General features: G+C 43.6%; 2 protein-coding genes across 4 annotated transcripts; both read left to right on the top strand.

Annotated features, from left to right (window-relative positions):
* Positions 1-2,440: 2,440 nt before the first annotated feature.
* Positions 2,441-4,485, top strand: RRS1 (ribosome biogenesis regulator 1 homolog). Its single transcript, XM_074897697.1, has one exon. It carries the CDS (start codon positions 2,510-2,512, stop codon positions 3,596-3,598), a length of 1,089 nt encoding a protein of 362 aa, XP_074753798.1. The 5' UTR covers positions 2,441-2,509; the 3' UTR covers positions 3,599-4,485.
* A 919-nt stretch (positions 4,486-5,404) lies between these two features.
* ADHFE1 (alcohol dehydrogenase iron containing 1) lies at positions 5,405-25,883 on the top strand. Of its 3 annotated transcripts, none has more exons than XM_074898880.1 (14): positions 5,405-5,470; positions 5,906-5,943; positions 8,310-8,353; positions 8,530-8,583; positions 9,806-9,960; positions 10,123-10,319; positions 10,738-10,815; positions 11,967-12,072; positions 16,156-16,308; positions 17,461-17,559; positions 18,485-18,563; positions 18,697-18,793; positions 21,751-21,908; positions 25,624-25,883. In XM_074898880.1, exons 4-14 carry the CDS (start codon positions 8,530-8,532, stop codon positions 25,705-25,707), a joined length of 1,260 nt encoding a protein of 419 aa, XP_074754981.1. In that variant the 5' UTR covers positions 5,405-5,470; positions 5,906-5,943; positions 8,310-8,353; the 3' UTR covers positions 25,708-25,883. The 3 variants fall into 3 exon arrangements, with proteins under 3 accessions (XP_074754981.1, XP_074754982.1, XP_074754980.1); XM_074898879.1 differs by lacking the exon at positions 5,405-5,470 and adding an exon at positions 5,502-5,630; XM_074898881.1 differs by lacking the exon at positions 9,806-9,960.
* The last annotated feature ends 717 nt before the right edge of the window (positions 25,884-26,600 follow it).

The raw sequence follows: 26,600 nt of genomic DNA, 5'->3' as shown, positions 1-26,600 counted from the left end.
GTTCTTTAGAAGCCTGAATCCTTGAAAAGATCCAAGAAGCTTTCTCAGAATTATTCTCTAAACAGGTATTTAGATTATTTCTTTGTAAGTGTTTCTTGCAATAGCTTTAAGAATGTGTTGCAGCATTGACCTGTGACAAGTTTCTCTGCCTTGGCTAATTTGCTGAAAGTGGCGTTTTCATAAACAGGAAAAACAAACAAACAAAAAAAACCCCACAACACCCAACCAAACACCAATGCAGAAGCATTTACAGATTTTTCTCCATTGGTTATAATTGTTACTGTTAAATCATATCTGTAGAGACTAAATACACAGGATCAGTTCATTCCCTCCAGCAATGAAACACACAACAAAGAACAGTAAAAGGAAGAAAAAGGCCATTAAAGAAATTCACCTTTGAACTCCAGCTGAAACCAAGTACAGAATTTCCTGTCACTAATTTATAATCATAAAGGTGCCCCTATTAGACTATTATTGCAAAGTAACACTGAGGACATTGAGTAAAAGAACCATCCAGTTTACTGCACTGGGACCACTCATAGAGTCAACGACAATTTCTGGAATACATAAAAAGGTTGGAATCGAGTTCTACACAGTAGTTGCCAGAAAGTAATTTTTACCTTCTGAGATTCTTCTTTCCCTTCCTTAGCAGGTTCATGCTACCAAGTAAAACAAGAAGAACAATTCCTGGCATGCACTCCTGCTATTCCAGTGATACACAGTAATCACTAATGCTTAAAGCAACTTTGGAAGTGCAATAGGTATTACCACTTAAGTCCTCTCAGTCCCAGAAATTTACCTGGAGGCTTCTGGGCTTTATAGAGATACAGTCCAAAAGAACTCCAAAAGTTAGCTGCATAAGGATAAAACGGAGGGTACAGGCATCAGTGTAAATGTATTGACCAGACTGGCAAAACAGTGGACCTCGCAGCTCAAAAGCACACATTTATGCCTAAATTTGAACCTAAATAATGGATGTGAATGTCTTCAAAGAACTGCCTATAAAGTTAATTTTATCTGTAATTCCAGGTGAAAGTATGAGCTGTCCAAGACAGTGAACAAAATTTTATCCGATGCAATGCCATCTTGTGGTAAACGGGAAAACCGTCTGTGCCATCTGGCCTGGGTTTAAATACTTGGGGACTCTGCGACTCCATAGTGTACAAATCATGCTCAGAACTCTGAATTTAAAAAAAAAACAAACAAACAAACAAACAAACAAACAAAAAAACCCCCATAGGTAAACTTGCTAAGTATAAATCGTGATATGCTAGGCATTAGAATTTGAGAATCAGGTATTTGTCCACTTTACAAGGGTGACAATTTATTTTAATTCCGAAAATACTGCTGTGGCATTATATTCAGAACCATTTCCATCACTCAAAACATCATGTAAAAGCACAGATGTGATGTAACTTAGAAGAGACTCTCGTGTAAAAACTGCTATCACTTTCCTTGGCTACAGTTAAATAGCTATCATGAGCTTGTTTTTAGGGCACTAGGGATCAGCTCAAAATGTCATGGCCATAGAAACCAAATTACTGTATAGCTATAAAAGGATTCTTCCATAGACCATTTGCTTAAAAATAGCCCAGAGGTATCTTTGACCCAGCTGACCTTTGGATGCACGCAGGAACACCCGATCACCTCACTTAGCATTATGCCTGATGAGATGTCTGCCAGGTGATACTGCTTTCCAAAGGCTGTTCCTCCCCTCCCTTCTCTGCCGGGAGACTTGCCCACAAGACCTCTGTCGCTCTCTGCGGAGCTGCAACACAGTACCTGAATTTCGTTCTTGCAACGAGCACTCAGAGGCATTGCTCTACAGCAATAACTATCAGACGTAATGACATGCTACCAAACAACAACCCCAAAGCCCATGGAAAAAGTATTTTCCCGTTCCTCAGTCTCCGACGTGCCCAGTGTTTGAAGGCCCCTAAGGCAGGCAGCAGTAGGGGCGGCTGCACCGGCCCCCTTGGCTCCGCGGTAGCCACCTCTCCCCGCACCACGGAGTCGGAGTGTGCTTTCGGCGCCTGCCTCCCCTCACGCCGCACATTTTCCGCCTCAGCACCACTCGTGCTGGCGGTGGGAGATGGCTTTGGAGCCGCCTCGGCTCCCACGCAGCCCCAGCCTGGGGGTCGCTGGGGATTTCACCGGCATCACTGGAAGCGCCTGCCCGTAAGTCACGGCCGCTGGCGTCCCCTGACAGGGACCGAGCGCACTTAAGGCGCGCTGAGGTTCCAACAGCCGGGAGAAGGCCCAGGGAGGGCCCGTGGCCCCCCACCTCCTCCGTCGCCCGCAGCCCGGCCGCCCGGGCCGGACTACAGCTCCCGGCAGGCAGCGCGCCGAGCCCGCACCCGCGGGGCGGAGCCCCCGGGCAGTGCAGTTCCGAGCGCGGAGGCGCGCTTCCGGCCCGCTGACCCGGAAGGGCTCTGCTGTACTTCCGGGGTCGGCCGGTGGCCGCTGCTCGCACGTGTACGGCCGGTGCCGCCCGGTGCGCCCCGCCGCCATGGCGGCCGTGCGGGTGGAGGAGGTGCTGGCGGCCGCTGAGGAGCAGGAGGCGGAGAAGCGGCGGAGCGTCACGGTGGAGAAGGAGCTGGAACTGGAGTTCGACCTGGGCAACTTGCTGGCGCTGGACCGCAACCCGCCGGCGGCGGTGGAGCTGCGCGGGGCCGGGCCGCGGCGGGAGGCGCTGCTGCGGGCGCTGGCCCGCGACAACACGCAGCTGCTGGTGGCCCGGCTGTGGGAGCTGCCGGCCGAGCGCGCCGGCGGGGCGGGGGGGCCGCTGGTGGCGCGGCTGCCCGAGCCGGCCTTCCGCCTGCCGCGGGAGAAGCCGCCGCCGCGACCGCGGCCGCCGACGCGCTGGGAGCAGTTCGCGCGGCTGAAGGGCATCCGCCGGCGCAAGCGGACCTCGCTGGTGTGGGACGAGCAGGCCAAGGAGTGGCGGCGGCGCTGGGGCTACCGGCGGGCGGGCGGCGACCCGGCCCGCGCCTGGCTGGCGGAGGTGCCGGCGGGCGCCGACCCGGAGGAGGACCAGTTCGCCAGGCTGCGGCGGGAGAAGCGGGAGCGGGTGGCGCGCAACGAGCTCAACCGCCTGCGCAACCTGGCCCGTGCCCACCGTGCCGGGACCGCCGTCCCCGCCGCGCCCCTCCACCCCACCGGCCACCAGAGCCGGGAGGAGCTAGGTCACGTCGCCCGCGTTGCCCGCGTCTCCACCGCCTCGCTCGGCCGCTTCCAGCCCCGGCTGCCCAAGGAGCCGGCGGAGCCGCCGTCCCGCAGCGGCGGTAGGAAGCGCCGCTTCGAGCCGCTGCTGGGCAACCTGGCGGCAGAGCGCAGCCGACAGCTGGAGCTGCTGCGGGACATGAGCAGCAAGAAGCCGGTCCTCGACATCACCCGCGCCGTCAACAAGCAGCTGCGCCAGGAGGAAGCTGAGGCGGCTGCCGCCAAGGGCAAGAAGCAGTCGCAGCGGGGGAAGCGTGGCCGCCGGCAGCAGCGGGTTGGCCGCAGCGGCAAGAAGAGTGGAGCCCGGCGGCAACAGCAGCAGCAGCAGCGGCCTGCGAGCAGCAGCGCTGGCGGTGGCAGGAGAAAGAAGGCATGAGGGACGGCGACTGTGTGCAGCACGGGCCTGGGGATGCCTGCCGAGGTGCGGGAAGGGACTGTCAGTGCCAGCCTCCCGCCCAGCGCTCTATTCCCACACATTGTTAATAAATATGCTCCAGCCTTTCTAAAATGTCCTGCGTTTGGCTCTTAGGGGGCATTCAAGGAGGGCTGTGTTCTCCGTCCAAGGGGAGCTGGTGATGTGTCAGGGGGGTTGGGAAGCCCATGTTTTGCAGGGACAGGCAGGTAACGTTGCTTCGTGCCTTCAGCGTTTCCAGGCAAGACTGAAGCTGAGCAAAGCTGTCTCTTGCTCAGGTAGCTGGGACTGGGGATGGACCGCAGCTGTGACCTGTGTTTTGATCGAGTAACAGCCTGCTCAGACATGAAACAGTCAAAAGGATAGGACGTGGCTGCTGCTCTGGGCAGGTGGCCTGACGGTGGAGCTCTTGCTCTGTAAGTCAACTGCTGCTGCTCAGCTCTGTGGTATTCGGGTTCAGTTACAAAACGAACGTGAAAACTTACTGTAAGATTTATTGTAGGGCCTAAGAAATTGTACAGATTTCCTTGAGAGTTCTGTTGATTAAAAAAACAAAGTCAGAGCTGGTGACCAGCCGCTGAATTCAACAGAACAATGTTTGTATTGAACAGGTTAAAACCTAAATTTCTCCCAGTATTAACAGTAATCCATCATGTCATAGAAATAGTTTCACAGTGTTTTTCTTTACCAAGCAGTTTGAGAGCAGATATTTGCAATTATCTTTGACTTCTGCTTTTTACTCTTTTGAACTCTAGTGCCTCCTGTACACATGAAATAAAAAATACTATTTGCTGTCCCAATGTGTGGCTTAGCTACAGGAAGGATGTGGTTTGCCGGGGCTGTTCCTAGTAAGAGGGGTAGTAAAACAAATTCCAGCAATCTCAAGTAAATAAACTTCTCCAACTTTCAGTTGGTAAGCTTGTGAGTGTTTAATGATAACATAGTATTTAGCTGCAAATGAGTTTTTGAAAAAGCTAGGTGATGATAGCAGTTCTGTGGTTGTTCAGTGGAATGGTAGCTTGATCACAAAAAGCAAAACCTCTGTAAGGCAGCTGCTGAGGTTAGAAGGGATGCATATGCCTTGGAGGGGAGGGGATTTGGGTGGCGTTGGCAGGCTGGCTATAGTGCTCAACCTATGGGCTTTGCAGAGGAGGATGTGCTCTTTGTCTCTTAAAATTTGTTGCCACTGTGCTCAGCAGCCTGCACCACCGTGGGCTGCTTTGAACTTGCCGGTGGCAGGAGTGGTCTTGTGGGCACAACCCACTGATATTAAGCTTTCAGATAAGTAGCTTGGCAAAGTAGGGGCAAAAACCACTTGGACAAGTGGAAAAAGTTCCTTTGTGATACATTCCAGGACTCTTATCTTCCTGGCTTTTTCTGCAGGGCATGTCTTGTAGCTGCTCAACCAGAGAGTGTGGCTTTTTTTCCACATGCGCACACACCCACAATAAGTATTTTATGCTGATTATGACATTGGAGAACTTTCTGCATTAAAGTGCTGGGCAGTTTGTGCATTTCCAGCAGCGATGAGGAACCCAGGCTGGGGTGTGGACATGCCGGGGGTGCTGCCGCTTTCTGGCTCTCCCAATAAGGGTTTCAGGGCTTCAGGCAGGGGCCCTGGCAGGCCGTTAACCTGCTTTTACTGACTCAGTACCTCGCAAAATGTCATTTTTCAGATGTGTTGTTGCTTTCCTTAAAACGAGTATGGGTTGATTTGCAGCCAGGTACCACCCATTTACCGTAGGAGTGTTGCTGGAGGGAGCTGAGCGAGGACAGCTCTTCCACCCTGCGAAGTCCTCGCGTTTGGTCAACTACGTGACTGAAACCGGGACGCGGGTGGGAGCCGGCGCTGCCCCGGCGCAGGCCCCGGGAGGAGGCGCTGCCGCTGGCTCGGCCCCGCGCTCGGCCGCCGGCCCGGCCGGTGCCCCGGAGCCGCGGCGATGGCGGCCGGGCGGGAGCGGGCCGCCCGCCTCCTGCGGCAGCTGCAGCGGGCCGCGTGAGTGCGGGCGGGCGGGCCGGGGCGGCTGAGGGGGCCGCCGCCTCACCCGGGCACCCCACGGGCCGGCTACCGGGGCCCACGCGTGTCCCTCCGTCGGTGGGACCCCCGCTGCCGGCCAGGCCGGCCCCGCTGGCAGGCCTCTCCGGGGGAGGGCGCGGGACGCGGGTACATACAGGAGTCTCGTAGGCAAGGGCAGATTCGGTTTTCGGCTTTAGTTTTCCCTTTTAACCATGCCTTTTTCTGTTTGGTTTTGTTTTTTAACCTTTAACTAGATGTCGGTGCCCGAGCCACTGCCACACTTATTCCCAAGGTAAGACTTAATTTGTGCCTCCAAAATAACTCTGTAGGAGACCATGGCCCTGTAGAGCCGTACGTATGTACGTATCCGTGTAACCTGGGCAGAGGGTGCAGGTAACAGGTAGGAAAGAGAACAGTTTGAAGGCTGACGTAAGCGGTCTGTTATTTTGCAGCCGTACAATGACAGTGGTTATTGTTGGAGAGATTCACTGTTTCCACGTAAGCCACAACTAACACATCTTGTCCCTCCCTCCCTTAGCTGTGTGGCAAGTTGGGCAGAAATTTGTGGTGGCTGCTACTACTGCTGTCATCACCTGAGCCATCTCAGCTAAAGTTTTGAGGGGAAAAATACGCATCTATTGCATTAGAAAAGAAACAGGAAGCAATATGAATAAAAAATGAGCTATTCACAAACATCTGCTTTGGCTTGGGGAATGTAATCTCCACAGGCTTTTTTATAGTCAGTCCTGAGAATGCAGCTTATTTAGGCCAGGGTTGTGGGGTAAGAGCAGGTGAGCTGCACTGAGTGACCGAGTCACCCTGGGAGGAGTTTCTGTTTGCAGTAACTGTAGGGAGTCTACACAAACAGCTAACTGTGAGATGGTCAGTCTCCAGATGTTCTTAATCTTTTGATGCATCCCGTGTGTACCATGTTTAATACTCTAAAGCTACCTAGAAGATAAAATAGATATATTTTCTATAAAAATAATATTTTTGCCATAATTTCAGCAGTGTGTAGTTCTGAGTGACTTGGTTTCACATGCTTTACTTAAGATACTTTTTAAAGGATTACCATTACCGTTTCGTGTATGGAAAAGCTAATATATGTTCTGATATTTGTTTTGCCCAAGACCATCGTACAGCAAGACAATAGCGCAGCTGAGAAATAGAATCTCATTCTTCTGCTTGTCTGCTTGATGACCTACTCAGTCAATTCAAACTAAGCCCTTGTTAAATAGAAGTATTAGTTAAGAACCCTCTCTGTAAGTTGTAGTCAGCAATTGAGTCTATAATGTAGTGAGATGGTATCAGTTCAGTAAGCCTTTAAATAGTGGGAATTGATTTAACTGACTGTAGCAGAAAAAAAATGTTCATTGTATTTCTTGACATTGTTTGAGGAAACAGTGCAATTTTTGAACTCAGTAAAATTCTTCCTGCAAGTTAAGTTTGGCCCGAGAATATAACAGCAGGACACCTATTATACTATCAGAAAGCAAGAGAGTAAATGGCTTGGACATGTTCTTAGCCTGTCAAATTAATGACTGAGAGTACAGCAGACAAACTCCAGGAGAGGTCAAACATGTACAGCCTGGCAAGAGATGGCAATGAAAGAGCTGATAGCAGCTGGCCTGGACTTGAATAGAAAGTGCATAAAGGGTTTTAATACATCTATCTGTTACTGTTGTGGGTCAGTGCTTCAGTGCACCCCAGAGTGTCTGTAAGACTCATTATCATGGCTTCACTCATTGGATCTGAATCCAAACCACATATTTTCAATTAATATAGCAGACAGAAGGCATGACTTCAGCAGGAAGAACAGAATGCCTCATCTGATCTTTTCTTGGAGAAGAATGGGCTGTTTCAGTTGTTGCAGTTTGTTTCACTTTGTGGAAAAATCAGGATACACAAGAAATGGAGGGGTTTGTAGAAATTCATGCAAGAGTGATGTGGCAGAGAAGATGTGACTGAAATACTAGCCTAATAAATTTCTTCTTTCTTCTACTGGATAAAGTTGATAGTGACACACCAGTTCTTATTAAAACTCTGTTTATTATTATCAGTGCACACAGTTTCTTAATTTTCAAGCAAGCAATTCAGTTTCACCAGCAAGTTCAGGACTAGGCAGAAGTAAACAGGAGCATAAACACCTATCAGTATTACTCTCACACGTGCAAAAGATGTTCTCTGGGTGCATATGGAGGATGTCTCATAGATTTGTTTTAAAAGTTGTTCTAAAGGTTTTCTTGTAGCCCCTATAGGTTCCTAACACCTCTCAACCTGTATGTAGCAGCCTGTATGCTCTGCAGATACTGGGTTCCGCATAGTTACTATGTACAGTTCTGGTCTTTGCATACTCCCAACAAATTCTCATGCAGACTTCCGGCTAAGTTACTCAGTTTTTATAGGAAATAATTCATTCTCGAAAGGAGGAAAAACACCCTTGCATTTCTGAATTGTATGAATCAAATTAAGTAATTATATCGTTTAATATCTCAAACAACAAGGGACGAAATAGGTAACTGTTATGCAGACAAGCCAAGATGACCTGGGCAAATGCATTAGTGATTTTAAAAGCAAGGAATATGTCCACTTTAGGACTGAGATACAGATTGAAGTCACTTTTTGTTCCCTAATTCTGCTGTTTCATTTCTATTACAGTTCCTGAACAGCATGCCCTGGGAAGTACAGACTATGCGTTTGAGGTAGATTAAACATAGAAGAATAAAATACATTTGATTTCAAAGTAGTATTTTGTATACTTTCAAATATGGCATTTAACAAGTATTTACATTGGTAAATATTTATATTTCACTTTGCTTGGGAGTAGATGCCATTTCTTCAGTTTTCAAGAAAAAATATGTTGTTCTTTTTTTGGTAGATGGCCATTTCAAACATCCGATATGGAGAAGGAGTTACCAAAGAGATTGGCATGGTAAGCTTCCGTAGTGGCAGTCCATCACTGGTGAACAGTTATTTTCTAAAGGACTGCTGGTGCTATCAATCCATTTTATAAGGGAAAGCTCATGTGTGGTGTGTCCAAATCTCAGTTGCTTTGCAGTATATGTAGTTATACAAACCTTTGTAGAAAGGTCAGAAAATACTTTTGGGTAAAGAAGAGAAGCATGCTACATCAGTGTTGCTGTGGTATAGTGAGTACATGAAATACAGCTTAGTGGAAATCAGATCACTGATGATTTGACAGGATTATGCAACAGTATTTTTCTCTGACAAGGAGTTGAATTCAAAAAGTTCTGAATCCTGGTGACTCACCAGGATTTTCTTAGGATCACTTTCACCTCTTCCAGTGCTCATTAAAATGAATCAGAGACTTTCCATTAAGTTAGGTGGATATTCTTTCAGCTCCAAATTTTCCCTGTGAAAGTGTAGGACATTTTTTTGGCAGTGTGAGATGATTCACCTGAGTACATTTGTTCCAGTCTGCCTTTATCATTGGGTTTTTTCATTTATCATTTTTTACTCTCTTCTTGGCATTTATAGCATTAAAAGTTTTCTTTTAATTTGCAAATTTGTAAAGTAAATTAACAGTCAGATAGCAAATTAAGTTAGATAGAATTTCTGTCTTTAAACAGCATTAGGATTATTTAGATTTGAATGTTTTATATAGCTATTGTGACAAGTAATTTAGCAAAGATTAGGATGTAGCATTATCTTCTTTTTGCCACCTTATTTAGATTTTTCATCAACAGATTAATATTCAGTAATAGATTTTCAAGATTTTAATGCCATGCTTTGATAGGCAGTTAGGGGAGACCTAACCTGTGGAAAAGTCTTTTTATGTCACAGGAATTGTGTAGGTAAAAAACATTTCAGAAAAATACTTCACATTTTACTGTAGTCTTAAGGAGTTCCACGTGGTCTTTGCTTGCTCAACATCTTTAGCATTAGTTTTCTTCTGTCATAAGACTTCAGCTATGTAAGTTTGGCAGCTTTCTACTTCATGCTGTTTTCAGCATCATGTATGTATGTGGTTAATCTCTTTTTCTTTAGCTGATACTGTTTCAAAAATTTGACAATAACCATTTTTAAGTTGAGTTTTTAACTATTATTATATGGTTCGGTTGATTTGGATTAGTATTTAAATGTGTATGATTTTATACCAGTTGTTTAGTTTTTTAATTTCATTGTTATTGTAGGACCTGCAGAATCTTGGTGCTAGAAGAGTTTGTCTGATGACAGATAAAAACCTCTCCCAACTCCCTCCTGTAAATGCAGTATTGAATTCCTTGACAAAATATGGTATAAACTTTCAGATGTATGATAATGTCCGGGTGGAGCCAACAGACCACAGGTACTACTTCTGAGAGTGCACTTCTCCAAGTAGTGCCTAGGCTTTTACAGCATGCCATACAACTGTTGAAACACCTCCTTGTGACCTGTATGCTGGTCTTGTTAGTTTCTCTGTGTGCTGTTTTTCTCCTGACTAATTGGAAAGCTTTTCTTGTTGTCCAAGTTTCCTGGATGCCATTAAATATGCTAAAAAGGGAGAGTTTGATGCCTATGTTGCTGTTGGAGGTGGATCTGTAATAGACACCTGTAAAGCTGCCAATCTGTATGCGTCCAGCCCTACATCAGACTTCTTGGATTATGTCAATGCTCCTATTGGGAAAGGGAAGCCTGTCACTGTGCCCCTCAAGCCACTTATTGCAGGTAAATCAGGAGGAGAGTGCAATGAAGATTGAGGGCTAGGAGAAGGGGTGTCATTCTACACTCTGTATGATATTTCTACTGAAATCAGTTTACTGTGACGGATTAGCTGTTTCAGCTTCCTTTGGGCTTACTTCTCCTCTAGTTGTATTCAGCAGCAATTTTGCTATTTACTTCGGTGGAAGAAAAATCACAGGTTTTATCATTAGTTTGTCTTGTTTAGCTGAGTTCAACTCCTTTTACTGAGAAAATAGATCAAAGTGGCAGTTTCTCTTTGACCTGTTCACTTCCGATCAGGGATACCTCTGAGATTCCCTGGATCCTGTATTTTTGGTGGCATTACTGTGGTGGTTTTATTTATTTATTTTCCAATATTATGTATTACTTATTATTTGTTGTTTTCTCCATTCTTCCTTTTAAGTTCCTACAACAGCTGGAACTGGAAGTGAAACCACTGGTGTTGCCATTTTTGACTTCAAAGAACTAAAAGTAAAAACCGGTGAGGTTTTTTTCTGTCTGCTATTCAAGGCAATTGCTTTTCCAATGTCTTCATTATTTCCCTGCCTTGAAAGAAAGGGATACTGCATGTCATTTCAGGTGTCATTTTGTTTGATTCAACTGCCACAGGCAAATTGAAGAGCTTAAAAGTTTCCTCCTTTAATTAAATTTATAGCATATTAACATAATGAAATACCTATGTAATACAGTGGATTATAGTTTGAAGGCAAAACAGGAAACTAAAATCTTTCTCAAGTCCTTAAATGGCAGAAAATGTTAATTGCAAAGGAAATTTCTACTTACATTCAGGGTCAACCAACTGTTCCTTATTTCCTCTGTATATTTCTTTCTGCTTTTAAGACTTCTGTTTCTTTGTTGTGTAATTGCAACCAAATGTTCTTTTTCCTGACTTTTAAAACCTCAGGCCTGAGATGCTATGCAAGTGAGAGGCACTGTCTTCCTTTGGCCTTTTCATCCCTGGCAAATGAAGATTAAGGCTAAAATGTCATCTTAAGCTTCATAGCTGTTTTGAGGTTTTACTTCTAACATGTGGGTTTTATATGCCACACAGTTTACAGTACTTGGGACCCAAATGGGTGTGCTGAGGGGTTCTGACCATAGCTCAGAGTTTTCTAATCTATACGTAGTCAATCAGTCTCTGTGTGTCTGTCTGTATGTATGTCTCTTTCTCTCAAAGCTACATCTGTGCCCCTTAACCAAAATATGAAGGCATGGTTATTACAGATGCTCAAGACAGCAATTAGCAAACACAAGTGATTGTAGATACAAACCAGTCTTGCCCTCTGATTGTCCATGGAAGATACAAATCTAAGAGTACTGTTGCAGATGCCACGCAGCACAGACATTTTGAAAGCATAGGCTGCTCAGGGAGGGTTACAAATGGAGAGAGAATATTGTCTGATGTAATTAATTAATGCAAAAGTGTCAAATCATATAACTCTCTTACAGGGAATTCATCATCAGAACTTACGTTCATAGATACTTCTTGCTCTCCCTTCTCTCTCTCTGCTTTTATTTTCATAGTTTCAAATCATTTCCCCTCATTATTGTTACTTTTTGAACATTAAGCTTGTCTTGTCCTATTTTGTTGCAAAAAAACTTTAACTCATTTTCTTCACTTATGTATTGCAGGTATTGCTTCAAGAGCCATTAAGCCAACATTAGGCATCATTGATCCTTTACACACACTGTCTATGCCTGAACGAATAGTGGCCAACAGTGGCTTCGATGTGCTTTGGTGAGTTTTCTGTGTAGGCTGCTACTTGAATTTATTACAATTTTGTGGGTTTTACTATGATGATTGTAGAAAAAATATATTTTAGGAGCAGAAAGGGATGATCTTTGTTTTTTCTCCCTTTCCTGTTCTTGTTAATGTAGTCTCTGTTATACTTTCCTCTTACTTGATTTCACTACCTCCCTCAGAATGTATGGAAACAAATCACTCATTTGCAGAAATTTTAATATTTTTGCAGTGCACTGGAGAAACTGTTAGTTTCCAGGATGTTTGTTGTCAGGGAAGAGAGTCCAGGTTTCCCTTTTTAAGAGATCATGTAGATGATTAATCACAGTTGCAACAGCATTTTTCATGTCTCACAGACATGGCAGGGGATAGACGACAAGGGTTTTCTAATAAAAGCCATGATGTGGCAACAAAAATTTGTGAAGGCTTGTGGGATGCTGGCAGGTCTTAGCCCAATTATGACCATCTTCAGAACCTCTCTCATAATTTGCTTTTCACTTGGCACAAAATTTTCTTCATCTTAAACCTACAGCTTTTAACTGCACAAAATGCATGGAAGCTTTTGTTTGGAAGGCCAGAGCTGCTGGGTGCTGTGAATATTAAAGTAATAGATGTATAAGGAAAGCTTGGTGAAGTATCCTGAACTACGTTTTCTGTAATGGAATTGAGGCATTTATCCATAAATGAAAATGGTTTGTCTGTAATTTTGTACATTTAAATGTAGCAACGTAGGCAGTGCCCCTTCTTTGTGTGGTCAGATTCATGAGTATCTGGGAGATGAGACTGTTGGCAGTTCCACTTAGGTTAAAGAATTCCAGCCAGTAAGTCACCTTCATGAGGGGCCCAGCTGAAATGCCTCTATGCAAACACATGTAGCATGGGGAATAACAAGAGGAGCTAGAGATGTGCACACGCCTGCAGGGCTACGATCTTACGGGCATCAGAGAGGTGTGGTGGGATGGCTGCTGTGACTGGAGTGTTGGAATGGAAGGACACAGGCTCTTTAGGAAGGACAGGCAGGGAAAATGTGGAGGGGGTGTCATCCTCTATATCAGTGACCAGCTGGAGTGCATGGAGCTCTGCCTGGGGATGGATGAGGAGCCAACCGAGAGTTTATGGGTCACGATTAAAGGGAAGGCAGGGACAGGAGACGTTATAGTGGGGGTCTGCTACAGGCCACCTGACCGGGAAGACCAAGCGGATGAGGCTCTCTATAGGCAGATGAAAGCAACCTCACATTCACAAGCCCTCGTCCTCATGGGGGACTTCACCACCCCTATTATCTGTTGGAGAGACAACAGAGCAGGGTACAAGCAATCTGGGAGGTTTCTGGAATGTGTCAATGATAACTTCATTCTCCAAGTAACAGAGGAGCCAATGAGGAGAGGTGCTTATGCTGGATCTTGTTCTTACCAGCAAGAAGGGGCTGATGGCGAGTGTGAAGCTCAAGGGCATCCTTGGCTGCAGTGACCACAAAATGGTGGAGTTCAGGTTCCTTAGTGCAGTGAGAGGGCGCACAGCAAGCTCACTACCCTGGAGTTCAGGAGAGCAGACTTTGGCCTCTTTGGGGATCTGCTTGGCAGAGTAGCATGGAATAAAGCCCTGGAGGGATGAGGGGCCCAAGAAAGATGGTTAGTATTCAAGGATCACCTTCCAAGCTCAGGAGTGATGCATCCTGACAAAGAAGAAGATAGGCAGAAATGCCAGGAAACCTGCATGGATGAACAAGGAGCTCCTGGATAAGCTCAAACACACAAAGGAAGCCTACAGAGGGTGGAAGCAAGGACAGGTAGCCTGGAAGGAGTACAGAAAAACTGTCTGAGCAGCCAGGGATCAGGTTAGGAAAGCCAAAGCCCTGATAGAATGAAATCTGTCCAGGGATGTCAAGGGCAACATAAAAAGCTTTTGTAGGTGTGTTGGTGATAAAAGGAAAATGTGGACCCTGGAAACAGGAGACCTGGTTATGTGGGACATGGAGAAGGCTGAGATACTCAACAATTTTTTTCCCTCAGTCTTCACCAGCAAGTGCTCCAGCCACACCTTCCAAGACACCGAAGGGAAAGGCAGACACTGGGAGAAAGAAGAAGCACCCACTGTAGGAGAAGATCAGATTTGAGACTGGAATCTGAAGGCGCACAAGTCCATGGGATCTGATGAGATGCATCTGTGGGTCCTGAGGGAACCGGCAGATGAAGTGGCTCAGCCACTAATTCTATTTGAGTAGTTCTGGCAGTCTGGTGGAATTCCCACTGACTGGAAAAGGGGAAACATAACCCCCATTTTTAAAAAGAGAAATAAAGAGGACCCAGGGAACTACAGGCCAGTCAGTCTCACCTCTGTGCCCAGCAAGATCATGGAGCAGATCCTCATGGAAACTATGCTAGAGCACATGGAAAATAATGAGGTGATTGGTGACAGCCAACATGGCTTCACTAAGGATAAATCATGCCTGACAAATTTGGTGGCTTTCTACAACAGGGTTACAGGGTTGATGGATAAGGGAAGAGCAACTGACATCATCTACCTGGACTTGTGCAAAACTTTTGACACTGTCCTACATGACATCCTTGTGTCCAAATTGGAGAGACGTGGATTTGACAGATGGACCACTCAGGGGATAAGGAATTGACTGGATGGTCACTCTCAAATTGTTACGGTCAATGACTTGATGTCCAAGTGTAGAGCAGTGATGGTGGCATTCCTCAGAGATCAGTGTTGGGACCAGTGTTGTTTAACATCTTTGTTGGCAACATGGAGAGTGGGATTGAGTGCACCCTCAGTGGGTTTGCTGATGACACCAAGCTGTGTGGTGAGTTTGACACTCTGGAGAGAAGGGATGCCATCAGAGGGACCTTGATAGGCTTGTGGGCCTGTGTGAATCTCATGAAGTTCAAGAATGCCAAGTGCAAGGTCCTACACCTGGGTTGAGGCAATCTCAAGCACAAATACAGGCTGGATGATGAGTGGATTGAGAACGGCCCTGAGGAGAAGGACTTGGGAGTATTAGTGGGTGCAAAACTGACTCTGAGCCAGCCATGTGTGCTCACAGCCCAGAAAGCCAACCATGTCCTGGGCTGCATCAAAAGCAGCATGGCCAGCAGGTCAAAGAAGGTGATTTTCCCCCTCCACTCCACTCTCATGAGACCCCACTGTTTTCAGCTCTGGGGCCTCCCACATAGAAGGACATAGACTAGCTCAGACAGGTCCAGAGGAGGCCACAAAGATGATTGTGAGGTTGGAGCACCTTCCTTATGAGGACAGGCTGAGACAGTTGAGGTTGTTCAGCCTGGAGAAGAGAAGACTCCAGGGAGACCTTATAGCAGCCTTCCAGTACTTAAAGGGGGCTACAGGAAAGATGGGGAAGGACTCTCTATCAGGGAATGTAGGGATACGATGAGGGGTAATGGCTTTAAACTGAAAGAGGATAGATTTAGATTCGATATAAGGAGCAAATTCTTTACTGGGAGAGTGGTGAGACACTGGAACAAATTGCCCATTGTGGATGCTCTCTCCCTAGAAGTGTTGAAGACCAGGCTGGATGGGGCTTTGAGCAACCTGATTTAGCAGAAGGTGTCCCTGTCCATGGCAGTGGGATTGGAACTAAATGATCTTTAAGGTCCCTTCCAACCCAAACCATTCTATGATTTTATGATAAATAACATATTCTTAATATTTTAAAGGTCAATACTTCTATAAGCAAGGCAGCTTACAATCCTTCCAGTGCTAAAGCCTCTTAAGATTCCCGTCCTACAGAAAGGAAATGCACTCACTGCAGATGTACAGTGCTCTTCAGCGAAGAGCGTTACACACCAAGATGCGAGTTCATCCAGCCTAACTTTAAGCATGGTGTGAACTGATAGATTGTGACTGTGCCTGGATTGCCTTCTGTGTGTTTGTTGGAGAGTGAAGCGCTCTGGAGGTATCTGCCCAGCATTCTCCCAGTTGTCTGGAGATTGCATCTCTATTTTTGGCAACTGTTAAACAGCAGAAGTAAATAAGAAGAACCTGCATTCAAAGAACAGCAGCGCAGTAAAATAGAGCTCTCCCACTTAAATAATTTGGTTTTAATCTTTCTTTTAGCCATGCTCTTGAATCATACACCGCTCTTCCTTACAACATGCGCAGTCCCTGCCCTTCAAATCCAATCAACCGACCAGCTTATCAAGGCAGCAACCCCATCAGTGATGTCTGGGCTCTTCACGCGCTGCGCATTGTGGCTAAATATTTGAAAAGGTAATATGTTTAACAGCCATGTCCCTTGCAGTATGTTCAGCCTTCGGTGTCCAAAAAGGGATACTTAGAAGAACTCGAATTTTAGTGTAAATTAAGGCAAACTACTACAGTAACCCTTCATTTTCTACCCTGGATTTCTCTTAAATAAAGTAAAAAGTTTTTCAGATAAAATTGAAAGTAAATTTAGGGTTACTAGGTTGTCTTGAGGAGATAGCTTTCTAATGCCTCTGTTTATCTATTTTAGAAGTCCTCAGTTAAAGGTATTTCAAACTGCTCAGTTAATGTGGGAGCAGCAGTCACATATTTTTTCAAGAATCCTCTTACTGTGACAGTATAAAGGGAATATGTAACAAACTGAATAAATACTGCTGATGGAATTTCTGTGACCTTCAGTGTAAATTAAGATACTTATACATTCATCAAGAAGGTAACCACATGCACTTATGAATGTGCAAAATTATGCATTTACTGAAAACTAGTTCATACTTAGAAGACCTTCAATTTAGATTAAGTTTTGACATAACTGTGAGTTCGTTTTGATCCCTAGCAATAACGTTTTAGCCTGTATATAGCTTTTGTGTGTTGTGTGCCCTTCTATTGAAGATCAATATGGGGTTTTTTGTAAAAGACTTTTTATAGTACCTAGCTAGTCAAAGTGGTTGTTTATTGTTCCTTTGGAATCTATTCTTGAGACTTTTTCTCCATACTGTCAAACTACACAAGCAGTCTGATGTGTAGGAAGGCAAGGAACACTGTCCTCTTCCTGCATAGGTGGTGGGGTCCAGACCTCCACCTAATGAGATGGTGAGAAAGCTGGAGTATCTTGGAGCTGTACATAGGATTGCCAAAGCTGCCGAGTAGAATGGTTTAAAACACCACTGAGGTGAATATGGCTAAATTCACTCTACTCAGTTTTTGGAGAAGTGAAAGGAAACTTCCCCTTCACTGAACCAGTGTGATCTACTTACTGATCCAGGAGCAGGATTGTTCTCTGACTGATGTGTGACTTGATCCTATTTCCAACATTTTTATCTCAGCTTATCTTAGAGGTTTTTGTATATCTGTCTGTAAAGAAACCCTCTCTCCCTTCTCTATACTGAATTACCAATCTATTTGTGAATTCACTGGTATCATTGTCTCCATGGTGCACAGAGCCATCAGAAACCCTGAAGACCGTGAAGCAAGAGCCAGCATGCACCTAGCAAGTGCTTTTGCTGGTATTGGCTTTGGCAATGCTGGTGTTCATCTCTGGTGAGTACAGAAAAATGTTAACCCCATCTGAGGTCAGCTTCTAGATAGTGTTTCAGATTGTCAAAGACCTTGCTGCCTTTGTTGAATATATAGTAAGATGTTGTAGCCTGACCTGTGATGCAGGGGGAGCCACGTGTTGTGAGGAATTTGTGTATATGAGGATTGTGTATTCTGGCTTGTGATACTCAAATCCAATCATGTAAAAATTACAAAACACGGCCTTCTTTACGTTCATTGATAGTAAAAATAATGGTTAGAAAAAAAAAAATCAATGGCATTTAAAATGTTGGATTTCATGACAGCCATTCTGCAGTGAGAGAGCAATGAGGTAATCTTGCACCATTCCTCAACTACTGCAATTGTCTGTAAGTTTGTCTGTGGGGTAGGCATTCAGCAAGCTGAAATAAGCTGTAATTAATATTGCAAGGCAATGTATTTTCATATGGGTGAAAATCTCAGAGAAGCAAAGCCTTAGCCTGAAATGTGTGGAGAAGTTATTAGCAGTCATTCTCTTCAGAGACCTTCCTTTCATTTCTTTTGTTTGAGCAAATCCACTCTTTAATTGTACTTTTAAATTAATGTTTATTTTTCTGAGGCAGTGTGATCAGGTAGGGATGCAGGTTATGCTATTTTTGGCATATCTGTATTACTTGAGTAACTGAGCATCTTTCAGTCCAGTCAGTGGAGTAGTATAACTTCACCCTTGCAAAGTAGCGAGGTACTGTTTTTTACAGCTAGGTCCCTGAAGTGCAGAGAGGTGAGGGTTGTCTGTACCTAATATCCATACCATACCTGTACCTAAATACCTTTTGAGTATCTGCACCTAAGAGACTTGCAGAAGACTGACCACACAAGGGACTGAACACAAATTTTCTAAATACCAGGAGAACTGCCCTAACCACTTTCTCTCTACTCTCTGTTCCAGCCATGGAATGTCTTACCCTATTTCTGGTTTGGTGAAAAATTATAAACCAAAGGATTATAATGTGGATCACTCTTTAGTGGTAAAACTTGGTTTATCTTTGTTTTCATATTACACACTTCAGTTCTCTGTTATCTTACATTAATGAGCATTAAAGCATATCGAAGTTGAAAATACATGTCCTGTTATGTGATTTCTTTTTTTTTTTTTTCCAGCCACATGGCCTTTCTGTGGTGCTGACATCCCCAGCAGTGTTTGCTTTCACAGCACAGATACATCCTGAGCGGCACTTGGAAGCTGCAGAGATACTAGGTAGGAATCTCTTGGGTACAACTTACTCATACAACCGGAATTCTTTCCAAAATGTCTTTTAAGGAGGAAAAAAAAAAGTGTGCAAGCAATTGTAATTGGTTGTTGCAGGGGTTTTAAGTTTAAAAAACCCAAGATCCTAGAGTCTGAGTTGCACATAATACAAACTTAGGTAGAATAATGCAAAATTTTTATAATGGATGATGTAGTTAGAGAAGCAAGCTGGAGAAATTTTCTTGGGTAGAAAACTGGATAGCTGATCTGTTACGAATCAGAAGAGAGTAGCTGTGATTGGCATCTCTTTTGGTGCTTTATGGAGAGTATTTACTTTAGATACCATAAAACAAACAAGTACTCAGGAGTATCTGTTAGCTAAAAGGAAGCATTTTGCCTAACAAATTCCCTGCTGTGCAATGAATTAGGACAGAGTGATGTTCTGAATCACTCCTGCTCTTTCTGTGGGATACAAGTTGTGGGGTTTGATCTTTCTAATATAGGCCTGAGCTTATTTGTAGTTGTTGGAATTTCTCAGTGGCTGATGTCAAGGGAAAGCATGAAGTAGCTATTCTGTGGACACATCTGTGATGGCTGAAAAGTGGGGTGATGAACTGTTCTTTTTGCAGAGCAAAAGTAAATGCTGCAAGCTGACAGCTCATTTAAAGGTTACCTTTTCATGTAGTGCTTTGTTATCTGTACAACCCTTCACCAGAAGGTGTCCTAGACTCTGTGTTGTAGCTAAATTGCTGTTAATATCCGTGCTCATTAATGAGCAATCACAGTCACGTGTGCAGCAGTGTTGAGAGTAGAGAGAAAGTGGTTAGAGCAACTCTCCTGGTATTTGGAGAATTTATGTTCAGTCTCTTGTGTGGTCAGCCTTATGTACGAAAGTCACAGCAATCCAGTTGCATGTAATGACTTCCTTTTATAAGTTATCTGAGAGCTTTGAGTGGGACTTTTATATAGACAAAATATTACAGTATTTTGAAGAGGATGTAAAACAACATGGTCAGAAAAACTACATTGGGAAAAAAATTCCGATTATAAATGTTGGCTCTAAGGTTGTTCAGCCTTCCGCCGAAGTATGTAGTCCTGCCTATCATCAAAACCAGAACACAAACCTAGTAGGAGTCATATACTAAGCTACAAAATGTCTGTGCTCCTACAGCAATAACACAACTCAAAGCAGACTAAGAAAATGTTTCTGGATAACTGACCAGCTCAGCATATCAGAGAATTTGAACTCTGGCTCCTTGTTTTTAAAACAAGTGGTTGAAAAGCAGTTCCTTCAGGTTTTGCGGTATGAAGTGCTGCCATAAATTCTGTCTCTAAAAGCTCTGTTAATTGTAAATAAAAATTTAAACTACATTATTGTCTGCCTTGCTGTAAAGGGACTTAGCTGAAAACAAGTCACGTGGAATTGAATTTGTTAATTGCCACCTGGGGTGTTTACTTCTGATTCCAGTCCAGAGTCCAACTGACTACAGTAGCTGATTCAAATCTGTCATGTTTCCAAATGCAGTGACTAAGAAGGTATTTTATGACATGAACCAGATTACTAAATAGTTATGTTGTGTGTATGTACAGCTGTGAATTTGGGTACAGCCAGAAAAAGCTTAATACCTCCCTGGGTGGATTCTTAAACAGTTGAAATACGTGTGCGTGGCCAGAAATTTTCTAAATACAATCAAAGACTGATGTATCCTTTAGGTTGAGCAAAAAGAAAGTGCTAGAACTATAGCAATATTTTTAAACTGCCCTTCACATTTACTGTCCTTTTTTTCCCTCCTCCCTTTCCCTTTTACTTTACTGTCTAATGGTACTGGATTTACGTCCTAGCTACTCCTCTACATCAAAACCCAGGATAAATTCAGACTGCATGGCATAATCCCAATAGCATAAGACTTCGTACAGGACTCCATCATACCTTATCAATTTCTCACAGACATATACTACATAAGTGCCAGTCTTACTACCCAAACATCTGACCTCGTCAAATGAGCTTGTTGATCTCGTGTCCACTTAACCCCTTTTGAATGTTACACTGAACTGCATGAGGATCACAGAAAATATTTTTCCTGTGACTATGCTGTGCTCTTACTCATCTCTCAGTATGGCACTTGGAGCTGACATAGTTCTGGTGTAACATCATTGAGATTACACAGAGAACAAATTTAGCTCAGCTTACTTTGAAAAGAAATCATGGAGGAACCTGCGTCTTCTGTCTGGACATGTTTTTATTTTTACTTTTAAGTAAGTCCTGAACATTCATTGAAGAAGGGGAAGCAAGCTATTTCGTAAGAAATATTGGTAATCTTTCATTTTTTATTGATGCTTTCATTACCATCTAGTAGATGTGTTAAGACACCAGTTCCTCCTCTTCAGTTCTGCATTATCCTACACAGGTCAGCACATATTCAAATACCGTTAAGTTTAGGATTCACTTAACCCCTTGAACACTGCCCTGCCATCTCCTGTGTTTCTCAGCCTACATGCTCTAGTCCTCTCTTTGAATATGTAATTGAACAGAATAGACAGTGGTTTCCGTGTCCTCTAGATGTCAGCAAACTCAAGGCCTTAAAATAAAATTAGCATTTGGCACACCGTCCATAAAAATAAATACCACTGACGTTCATGCGTTAGCTTCTTTCCTCCCAGCAGTTAGTCAGACTGAAAAAGTGCTTCTCCCTGTAAGCACAGAGGGAAAGGAAGTTAACCTCATGTGGCAGTTAGTCTTTCTGGCAGCAATTACCTCCTTCTCCTGATCTTGTTTTATTTCACCTTTTCCAAACTATTCCAACTGTAAAATGAAGACTGATTCCTCTTTTTACTTCATGTTGCTTTTAGGGCAGTGACTGTTATGTATGGATATGTATTCAGCTGATATTATGATTAAATTAAGTCCAGAACAAGCTTCCTCTGCGCTCTCCACCCTACAGTCAAGGCATTATGTCTTATTTTAGGAGCTGACATCCGCACTGCCAGAATCAAAGATGCGGGGTTTATTTTGGCAGACACGCTCCGGAAATTCCTATTTGATCTGAATGTTGATGATGGCTTAGCTGCAATTGGTTATTCTAAAGCAGACATCCCTGCATTAGTCAAAGGCACTCTGCCTCAGGTAAGACAGCAAGCAGAACAGTTTTTCTTGTCAAATAAAATAGAACAGTTTTTTGGAAAATAAATAAGTGTTTCTTTTCAAGCAAATGTTATTTGTAGTCCTACATGAAAACAATTGCAGAAAATTATGGATAGTCAACTATATTTTGTTTCTCTGCAGTTTAGCTTTTTTCTTTTCAGTGATACGGAGCGTATGCTGCGATCTGTTCTTTGCATGGATTCAGAAAGAATGGCTAGGTGTTTGGTTGTGGGGATTTTTTAAATGTGGCATTTTTAAAAAAGAGGATGTTTTTCATAGACCTTTGATCTTTGTAGAGGATGCTGCTTTTTAATAGCTATCTCTGTTAATTATGTATACAGGATGGGTCATAGATAAAGCCTTAATACCAAGTGCTATCTGTTAAGAATGATCAAGCTCACTTTGCATTAAACTTTTCCATATTGAGAAGTTGCACTTTTCTTCCCAGATGGCTTTTTTGTTCCATTGACCCCCATCAGAATTTGAAATAAGGTCCCCTGGGATGATACAGATTAAACTTGTAATACCCTTTATTGTTTCAGTGCTCACAAAGACACTGCAAAAAGCAACACACCACTCCAAAAGCAAAATCCAGTGTCTTCCTTGTAAAAAGACCGTTTGATTCATATGCTATGGACTGTTGTGTCTACATAGGATTTATTTCCACCAAGTAGCAAGGGAAGTAAACACTATGAAGATTAAAATTTTGTAGGCTGAAAGGTTATTTGCTTTTTACAGCACATCTTACCACATCTAGTTCTTCTCATTCATAAATCTCAGAACAACTTATAACAGAGGGTAAATATTAATATTCCTATTTTATACCTGAGAAAATGACACAAAGGTGCAACTATTTAGGATCACACACAACAGAGCAGTGGCAAAACCAGGAAGAAAACTAATGTCTCTGAGCACCATCAAATAGGTTATGCCTGTAAATTGTTATGGGCATTTTGAAGGTTTGTTTTGATAAATATATTCCTTCAAAACAGTTGAGTTTGAGTCACCACAAGCACAGCATCTCACTTGAAGGCATGTTTTGCACAGCTGGGGAAGGGGGAAGGTTCTTCACCAAAAGATGTTGAAGGGACTTTTTGTTTGTGACCTTAGCCCAAATTTACTTTTAATACATTTACTGTCATCTCACGGCATTGGTGATTAATTGTACTGTGTAAAATGAGATGACCTAATAGTTTCTCAGACCTTATTTTTGTATATGAGATATAACATGATGAAACTGTATTAGTATTCCTTAATAGTCCATTATTACCCACAGAGGTAGTCCCTACAGTTTAACCTTTAGTATATTTTTTCTTCTCATCTTGCAGTAGGTTTTCTTTGGAATACAGAACTGACCCATTCACATTGGCAAGGCAGTGTAGTGCAGTGGTGGTAGCACTAGTAAGTGTGTGAAGTGTATTCCACACTGTGAAGTGCAGGCTGCAGGAAAACAAAACTGTTCTACTCTAACTGCTGAGATTTGGGGTGGGAATTCTGCTGGGACAAACATTTGTGCTTGAAGTTAAAACAGAATTTTGTTTTCCTTTCTAAATGAGTCTGTTGAAACTGATCCTATTTACAGACAGCAGCGAGTCTAGCAAAGAAGGTCTAACGTGGCTGGCCCTGTGATAGTGTTTTGGTGGAGATGGGGAGGACTGAAAATGAGAGCTGGCGGAAGGGCTGTTCTCTAGCCCACCCACCCCCTGCAGACATCCCGGAGGCAGCTGCAGTGGGGCAGAACCACCAATGAGCCCGAAGCTGCACATTTTTGGCACTAGACCAGAATGCACTGAGTCAGACTGAGGGAGCCGGGGCCTCGAAGTCTGGGCACCAGCAAGTATCAGCAGGCTTGTGCAGAGGGAGTGCTGGTGCCTCTGTGTCGAGGCATACAGGAGGAGCATCCGTTTGCAGCCTTCTGTCGATATAGCTGGGAAATGCTACAGTCTGTCAGGGTGATCATCTCCTGCCGACTTTACAGATAACTCTGGCCATCTTGATGCACAGGGCTGCAAAACTGTAGTTTCTCCCTGAGTGTCATCATATAAGCCTGATGAATTTACTCAGTACTTGAGCAGAGTTGTTATATTTTGCATATTGTGAGTCTGAAAGAAACAGCAGACTTTTGCCCTAGCGCTGTTTGAATTTTCCATTTGGTTTCAAAACTGCATAGAAGAAGCTTAGCCTTTTCTTTGACTGGATCTGCATGCATAGCAGTGCTGGTCAGGGATGGGAAAGAGGTATCATTTGATTGCTACTGCTGCACCAGTAAAGCTTCTCGTGTAGGTAAAGTTATGTGCACAAAGCTGCACTTCTCAGACACATCACAGGCCATGCTAACCACACTGATTGTGGTTATGAACTGTGAATATTGAGCTTCCTCACCATGCTAGAGTGATAATTCACATGTTAAGTTCACAGCGCAGTGGCCTCTCTTGCTGTGTAACCACATCCAACCTGTCCACAAATCGCAGCCCTGCGGGTTGAGAGGGAAGCGGAGCGGCTGCAGCACTGCGCTGCAGCGTTGCACTGCGGCACCGCGCTGGGCAGCGGGCTGTGCTCTGCGCCGGAGGGCGTCTGCGCTGAGCCCCCCACCAGGCACGGGGCTGGAGGAGCTCCTTCCCCACACCCCACTCAGTGAGTGAGGCAGCGCCCCTAGCAAATGACATCCACTGTCCCACATGTGAAAAAGGGGGGAAAATATTTTAAAACTTTTACTGGGACAGCCTCTTCCATGAGAGAGAGATTGAAACAAGTTGTAGCAGAAGAAACTCCGCCTTGCCAGAATACACCACGTTCATCTAAAGATAATGGATTCCTAGTGGAGGCCTGGCCTCTGTCTTTGCAGATGTTTGTAACTCTCCTCACTCTTTCAATAAATGTTAAAATCATTGAGTGTTGAAGGCATAAAAGTATTAATCATAACCAGTACGAGTACATTAACATTAAGCCCTTTCAGCTGAGTGTTTCTGCAGTAACTGAATACCTACGCTACTACGGCTCCTCATCCTCAGTAGCGTGGGGCTTTTCTGAATTGCCATCCCTGCCTTTGTGGTTATTTTGTCAAGCAGAGCAGTGAAGCATATACCTGAGTTTCATTTCAGTCTGGGGGACTTCAGCATCTGAAAATTCTGTTGAATCACCATCCAAATGAAGAGCAACAACAACTATTTTGTTTTCTGACTCCAAGGTGTCAGGCTATTTATTAAGCAGTTTCACTACCATCCCTTGCTGTGTATCTTTTTTGGAGTCTCAGTTGCAAGCACCATTTGCTTTTCCCATCTACAGCTGTTCCTGGGCTTTGGGAGATGCTGTATTTTGAAAACCTTGGTCCCTAAAAATTGAACTCCTAGTTCCAATGCTGTCAAATTAATTTTAAGATGGACTGTATTCCCAGGGTAATACCCTCCAGTGTACTGATGTCTGTGACTGACAAGACCCATGTTTGAAGTACTTGACTTTGCAACTGAACTGCATTCTAATCTTGCTTCTATGTATTTAATTATATGCAATTTTAACTAATATATTCTTGAAAGTACTGTACAGTTGATGATGCTTCAACCTTAATTACTTGATTACTTATTTGCAAAATGTTTTTGTTCTCTGTGAAGGATGTTAGTACAATGGCACATAGTTTAGCTACTGTTTGATTAATTTTATTGGCACCCTTCTGTAATCCAGTTTTTCTTTAATCTTGCAGGAGAGAGTGACTAAACTATCACCACGTCCCCAAACAGAAGAAGACTTATCTGCCCTCTTTGAGGCTTCCATGAAACTTTATTAGCTTAAACATTTTGTTCTGAAGTGTGCTGTATTCTAACACAAGGGTAATTTCTTATAAATATGGGGCTGAATTTGTTTAGAGAATGGAAGAACTTGGGTACCTTTGATTTCTGTTCCGTTGTACACTGCCAAAAGGCCAAGTAATTCATCTTTAACTAAATAATGCTTTGAAGTGAATGCTTGACTGTCATTTTTTCATGCTCAGTAGTCACTACTATTAACTTGCATAAAAGTTGGAGGAGATTTCTCACTTTACTCAAGGCTTTCTTGTGCTTCAGAGGTGGTCAAAGGTGGGAAAATGTTTTAAAGGATATTCCAAACCATTTTGCAAATTATGGTTTTTATTTAAATTGTCCATGATTTTGTTTTAAAAAGTCATGCTATTTAAGAAATAATTGAGGTAATTTTTAATTAGGGAGGGGAAGCTCCTCTGCAGAAGATGTCAGCTTACTGTATTCTGTTCCACTTTATCATCTTTTTACCATCTGGCTTTGCTAAGAAGGCTGTTGAAATGGGGTATGTTTTGTTGTTTGGTTAAGAAAAAACCTACACGCTTCACACTTGTTTGGAAAAGGATTCCTCAAAGTTTGCTTTAGGTTAAAATTCTGACATGTATTGTCATATATTTATCTTTCCTTTTAAGATCTGCATGAAGCATTAGTAGGAAGAGCAAAACTAGACTAGAGTATTGTCACATGCTCAACAGGAACTACATAACAGCAAGACATCATCCATCATGGTCACTTTGTCTCTGTGGAGGCAACAGCTCCCTTTTCCTGCTGCATTCTGTGGAAAGAAACTATCAACTTTATTGTGCTTCTCTGTGAAGCAATTGCTTCTGCTGAGCTCCTGCAGGTGCTGTCACTCAGAGTGCAGCCACCAGCTTAAGGAAGT

Source organism: Athene noctua, chromosome 2 (genome assembly GCF_965140245.1).
Source record: "Athene noctua chromosome 2, bAthNoc1.hap1.1, whole genome shotgun sequence".
In the NCBI taxonomy this organism is placed as follows: Eukaryota; Metazoa; Chordata; class Aves; order Strigiformes; family Strigidae; genus Athene; species Athene noctua.
The sequence above is the reverse complement of the archived record's forward strand: the minus strand, read 5'-3'. Positions and strand labels throughout refer to the sequence as shown.

Excerpts from the sequence above, each read along its gene's own strand:
- RRS1 (XM_074897697.1), top strand. The coding sequence starts at position 2,510 with ATGGCGGCCGTGCGGGTGGAGGAGGTGCTGGCGGCCGCTGAGGAGCAG.
- ADHFE1 (XM_074898879.1), top strand. The coding sequence starts at position 5,575 with ATGGCGGCCGGGCGGGAGCGGGCCGCCCGCCTCCTGCGGCAGCTGCAG. Across the intron at positions 12,073-16,155 it reads AGTGGCTTCGATGTGCTTTG|CCATGCTCTTGAATCATACA; the intron begins GTGAGTTTTCTG and ends TCTTTCTTTTAG. Across the intron at positions 21,909-25,623 it reads TCAAAGGCACTCTGCCTCAG|GAGAGAGTGACTAAACTATC; the intron begins GTAAGACAGCAA and ends TTAATCTTGCAG.